Source organism: Paramormyrops kingsleyae, chromosome 2 (assembly GCF_048594095.1).
Source record: "Paramormyrops kingsleyae isolate MSU_618 chromosome 2, PKINGS_0.4, whole genome shotgun sequence".
Classification (NCBI taxonomy): Eukaryota; Metazoa; Chordata; class Actinopteri; order Osteoglossiformes; family Mormyridae; genus Paramormyrops; species Paramormyrops kingsleyae.
In genome coordinates this window covers 6116339-6122338 of record NC_132798.1, presented here as the reverse complement: position 1 = coordinate 6122338, position 6000 = coordinate 6116339, and the positions used below count along the sequence as shown (strand labels likewise).

Below are 6000 nucleotides of genomic sequence, written 5' to 3'. Positions count from 1 at the left end.
ATTGTAGGAAATCCGTCGCGGGACTGGCGGATTACGGAGTTTGTTTAATCCGGGAGCACGAGAAAGAGCACGAGAGCAGTCTGCTACCTAGCCGTGGGTCAGCCTGTGGACGGGCGCGAGGGAAGCAGTCTCACTTCCAGGTGCCTAGATGGACTGGAGGATAAAACGGCACTGGCATTCTGCGACATTTAGATAGTTAACGTGATTCTTTTATCGTAAGCAAAGTGGGGGAAACAGATTTTTTAAAAATATTAAATTTATATATTTTTCAAATAGCCATTTTTCCATACGGTCTGCATTTTACTTTGCTACCCCGGGTAGCTAGCTAGCTAGCTAATCCCGTCAGTCACAGGAATTGACAGCAGCTGGATAGCTACCCAGCGAAAGCTGAAACCGGTAGTTAGCGAGCGTGTTACGAATAACAGCATTTCTGTAGTCCGGGAAGGTCCCCCTAATTCCCTTCCCACCTCGCCGGGTAGGGACGCCCGTCTAACTGTAATCCTTGAACTCGGGCTGCTAGCCGACCGGCTGGCTAGCGGGTAACGAGGCGTTTTACTTATTTACTTTTATTGTTAACAACCGAACGAAGGATTTATCAGATTGTGACGAGCTAATCAAATTCCCGAGGAGAGCGAAAATGTCAGGGAGACCAGACCCGAATAAACAGTCTACCACCGAGCGTCTCGTTAAAGGTAAGACTCAGTCCCGTTTCCTTGTGACTGGAGACCCCTATCCGGCTCGGTCGCCCGGTTCCTCTAGTTTCACCGTAGTCGCTGTCTTGGTTTAGCTGGTTGAGTATTTATCAGCAGCCGGCTGGCCGTTGTCTGTCATCTCGTTTCGGCGCTTCTCTTCTGCGGCCGACCTCGGTGTTAAATGAGCTTGCATAAAAACCCATCCAAGCGGCATTGCTCGGCTGTCTGGCTATGTGCTAGTACGACACGTTTGTGTACAATTAATTCAGTACTAAGCTTTTCCCTTCCTCTGGTTACCAATATTTTCTGCATTTTCACGTTTGAATCGACTCAGCGCCCAGTAAACCCAGGTGGCAATCGCGTCCATTTAACGGCGCCGACTCCTTTTTAGCGAGACACAAATTATCTACTTTTTAACTAGCCGAAGCGCAGTTTACTTATCCGATGGGTGAATATTAATGAAAGCTAGCCACGATGATCCATCATACTGCTGTTAAAGAGAATAAATGAAGGCTGCTAACTTTGTCCAACCTTCTGCTTATCTACAGCAACATTTAGATGACTTTTGGATTTATTGGTATTAATGTTGTGACTTGGGGCCATGTATGTATGTATTATGTATTTACTTGTAACAAGGGTAAGCGTTTTTAACGCCTACTCAATAAGTCGCCATTTAATATAAAAGTTAGCGCTTGCAGGAGAAGGACAGTTAATATCATCGCTTGTTATAGCGGCGGGAGCGATGCCTTAACTACAATATCACATTATCTACATTGACTAGTTAACCACACCTTTCAGCGCCAGTTGTCTGGTACAAGATGGTCTGTGATGCGGGGCTGGGTGTTTTGAAAGTTTTTTACCATCAGAGTAAATGTAAGCGTTTATTTTTAAGTGTGACATGCTGCAGTTAGTATGAGAGAGACTCGTCTCTAGAGAGGACCCTCAGTGCGGTTTAACAGCCGCCGAGCTCTGTAAAGTTTGTAGAAACCTTTTCCTATCAGACAAAAGCTAACAGTGAAACGCGTTTCCTAGTAATGAAATGTTTCTGTTAACAGTTGGAGCGAAGCTGTTACATGAGCGATGTGTTGCTTATGCATTGTAATATGTTGTTATTGCCATTGGACGTGGCCGTCGCAATTTACTGCAGATTCGATCTGTACAAACTAGTTGTTAGTGGATCATGAAATCTGGATGAAAACTTAAAATCTTTTAGGTTGCAATGAATTTTGAAATAAAAACAATTTCCTTGCTCAAGTTTGGCGTTTCTTTTGTAGCTGAAACTAAGATACCTTGCGGAGTTTTTTGAAGCATGCAGTGTGCGCTGTTTCTGGCAAAAACGTACTAAGCTTTAAAGCGAAGGAAAAAATAATAACGCGTTCTGGACATAAAGACAAATAAGTACATAAATTAACTTTAAATTTATAATCAGTTGCTTATACTTTTGTGGATTTATTTTTATTGCATGATATCTATTGATCTCAGCTTTACTGGGTATTATGCATGTTAGAGTGGAGACTGCATGTTAAGGACTGCTTTGCAAAAACTGAAGCATTTTATTTCTAAGCCTTCATCGACTCAAGACCAGTGTCAATGCATGAGCAAGCTGAAATACCAGTCGTAAGCCCAGTGTTCCTTGTCTGGTGGGTTCACAATTGGTCTCAGCCATTGATGGTCATTCTGCTATGGGCTGCTGTTTAACCAGCTTTTGGAATGTATGTGAAAGTGACCCTTTGTGTTGGCTTAGCCAAGTGGGTGATGTAGACGGTCGTATGAATTGAGAAGTTATTTGGAGAAAAGCTGTATGTTTGCCTGCATTGCTATTTTAATGAGAACTATTTTTTGCCTCTTCCTCATGTTTTCCCTACTGCACTGTTTCATATGCATCTATATTGCATTTAAAATATACTCCTGAAACTTATTAAATTTTGTCCCATGCTGTGGAACTTGGCATATTAATACAGTGTGTAGGTAAAAGTGAGATGCTTTGCCTTTTGATTAATACTGGTCCCTATGAATTGTGTTTCTCTACTGTGGCCTGTGTTGCAGGCTTAGGATATCTCAATATGTTATTCCTTTAGCCCTCATTCAACCATATTTCTGCTCCTAGAATCCCATCAGCCCTTGCAAACTTATTTGCAGGTCAATGAATAATTTAGTGTGCAAGCAAGTAAAAGCTGAGTAACTGAAAGGAGAATCCTTCCCCACTGAGCTCCTAGGATTGGTTCCTCATGGAGGTAGCTGCAGTGCTGGGGATGCAGAGAGCAAATGAGCACAAGGGAAAGAGGGAGGGGTATTCAAGAGGCCTAGAGCTTCAGGCCGTCCACTAGCACTCCAGAGGGAGCCCACTTTCTGGTGTCATGGGGAGGAGCATGATAGAGATGGAAGTGGTGGCAGTTGACAGGAATACCATTTCTGCTCAGTGTCTGCATGTTGGGTCCTCTAAATCTGCACTGTTCCCTTATGAAGGGCACTGGGTGAATTGGGCCAGAAGCTATTGTCATTTGTTCCCCCTTGGACTGTATATGAATGACTTCCACACACTATAAATTCCAGATGCTGCCTGTCCGCCGCCTTTAACTATAAAATGTAAAGCAAGGAATCTATTTAAACAAAGCCGAAAGCTTGGTGGTGTTTCTTGCTTGTGTTGTGTTCTAATAGCAATTTTACTAAGACAAGTATTTATGGTGGTCTTGTTTTTATTTGCTCTTATTGAAAGCCGTGCCCTGTAGGCCGTCAAGGTGAAAGCAGTAGCTGTACAGAAACCTTAAAATTCCCTTTATGTGAGGACGGGTATATGTGAAGCCTATGTCTGGTCTAGTGTCTTTGATAATGTGTAGTCGTAAAGGAGAAGCGGACTGGAGTCTGTTGCACTCTGCTCTGATTTGTGCATGCTTGTTTATTTCTCTTGTGTTGTGATCCCTATGGTAACGCTCCACTAGGGCTCTCGTCTTCAGGGTGTTGGAACATTACCGACAGGGAGTTATCGACGCCCCACTGCATCTTTGGCACCCGGCTCGTCGTTTTGGAGTACAGCAGAGCAGAGATTGCTTACATCTCCAGCACTGTGAAACTGCTTGGCTTATGAATATGTACGTCGAACATATTTGCTTCTCAGGTCATGTGAGGAGGAATTGTGAAAAGGTTTTTTTTTTATTATTGAATAAAATGTGTGGGGTGTGTCATAGCAAGTGGTAATGGTAGGAGAGTGTGGGGAGGGGGTGTGAGCGTAGGTAACTGAGCGGTTGATCAAACTACACTGAAAAGGTCATGGGCATAACGGTAAAGGACTCCTTGACTGACTGGTATCTCCACTGGGACTAAAAGATAAGAAAGCAAGAAATGTTTGTCTTACATCTAGGAATGATGCATGTCTGGAACTTCTGGTCTTTATTGACTGTGCTTTGTTACAGTGAAGTGTGTTTGAACCATGCCAAATCTAATCACTGAGAACAGTATTGAAGAACAAATCTGAAATTGATGAGGAACAAGGTTTGATAGTTAAATCATTTTGCATGTACAACCACGTGTGATTTACCTACAAAAAATGAAAGGCTTTGGCCTGCATCTGGGTCTTGGAATGTTCTGCACTGGAGAATTCGATGTTGGGCCTATAGCTCTGTAGCGCACAACAAATTAGTCCACATCCTATCTTTGTCAGAATCCCTCATAATAAGTTTTGAACCTTTTAAAAGTAAGCATGATATTCTTTGTATGCCAGGTCGGACTAAACAAATTCTGATAGAATATATAGTTTTAAATAATATTGTCAAGTTATGCAAGCAGTCAGTACCAGGTCAGAGATTATAGTGAATGATGATGCTGAGGTGCTAAATTGGATTTGTCATGGGATGGGTTTGCAATTACTTCCACATTCTGCAAGTTTTGTCCAGCCTGAAGGCGTTATTTACTTTGAATGGTTACACTGTTGCTGTGAGCAAAGTTCTATGACGGTCATATTTACTACTGGTTGACCTTGCTGTTTAACCTACCTTGTTGCCTCTAATCTTTGTTATGAAGGATGAGATTGCATATTTCAAACTTTGTTATTGTATGAACAATTTTTGATTTCCAGAAATAGCCCTCCCACCCCAGCAAGTTTGATGGCTCACCAACTTTTTTTACAAAATTATTATAACCATCTATTATTGGTGCAGTAATACTGATTATTTGAACACCCTGAGGTCAAAAGCTGTGGTTTACATCCTATTCCACACATTCAACTGTTATAATAAAACAAGCTCATTATACTTTTGTTTTTTTGTTAGTGTACGCTGTGTGTTAAGTGGGAGCTGGCTTTTGATGGTCTGCAACATCACTTGTTTCCAAAAGACATCAGACCCATACTTGGACATGCATTCAGATCCAGCTGGCCTGAAACAAATCAGTTTTATTATTGTGATGATTTACTGATTGTGATAATACAGTACAAGGTTACTTACATTTTTAACCATTTTTTCAGCTGCATGTTTTACTTGAGCAATTCAGGTTCATTGCTCAAGGAAAGTGCTACAGAGACCCTTCCTATCATTTGAATCGACAAACTGAAAGAAGTCTGTCTTTGACTATTAAGCTACCTGGCCCATTTTCCTAAATTTGAGCATTTCTACCTCAGTTCTTGGCAAATGGTTTATTTGAAAAGATAAATAAAACCTTGTTAGCTACCAATTGCCTCGTCATTCAGCTTAAATTGCACCGTTTAATAACATTGTGCCTGAGAGTTGCTCTTTCATGTTGCAGATTGGGAAAAGTGATGATTAAACATGTAAAGTGAACCAAAAAAGATGCATATAACAAATACTCAAGTCCCTACCTAGCACAAGTGATAATGATTTTATTTTGGACTTTTTCTTTCTAAAGAAGAATTTCAGTCGAGAACTATGGTTTTCATATAACACTTGGAATTAATTATCAGTCCATTCATTTCAGTTCTGTCTTTCAGGGTTGTAAAACTTGGACTTGGATGTACATTTTTTCACAGATTTTTATGATTGTATGTTTTCGAAAATTGGAACCCAGTAGTATTAATCTGGAAAAAAGTGCAGCCTGTAAACCAGCCGTGCTGTGATTTTTATTATTATTTTTTTTTCCTCCCTTCAATGGTTTTGACACTGCCATTCTAAAGATTATTTGGCTTGACTGCTTTTAATTTTTTTCTTCTTGTGATAGGTAGGTTGTTACCGTACATTAGTATTCTTTTTCTTTTCTGTTAATTTATTGATCATGTATGTTGCTGTGTGTTGCTCAATTGTGATGTTTGATAGTCCAGATGTATGCAGTAAAATAAGTAGAGGAGTGAAACAGCAAAGAG

The 6000-nt window shown here is 40.8% G+C and overlaps 1 protein-coding gene across 3 annotated transcripts in view; it reads left to right on the top strand.

Annotated features, from left to right (window-relative positions):
* LOC111857559 (serine/threonine-protein phosphatase 2B catalytic subunit gamma isoform) overlaps nucleotides 1–6000 on the top strand; it is a 51142-nt gene continuing 45142 nt past the window's right edge. The window contains exon 1 of one of the 3 annotated variants that reach the window (XM_072704332.1): nucleotides 1–692. In XM_072704332.1, the coding sequence (XP_072560433.1) occupies nucleotides 638–692 (55 nt within the window). In that variant the 5' untranslated portion in view covers nucleotides 1–637. The remainder of the gene's footprint in view (nucleotides 693–6000) is intronic. The other 2 variants (XM_072704333.1, XM_072704334.1) reach the window with 2 other exon arrangements.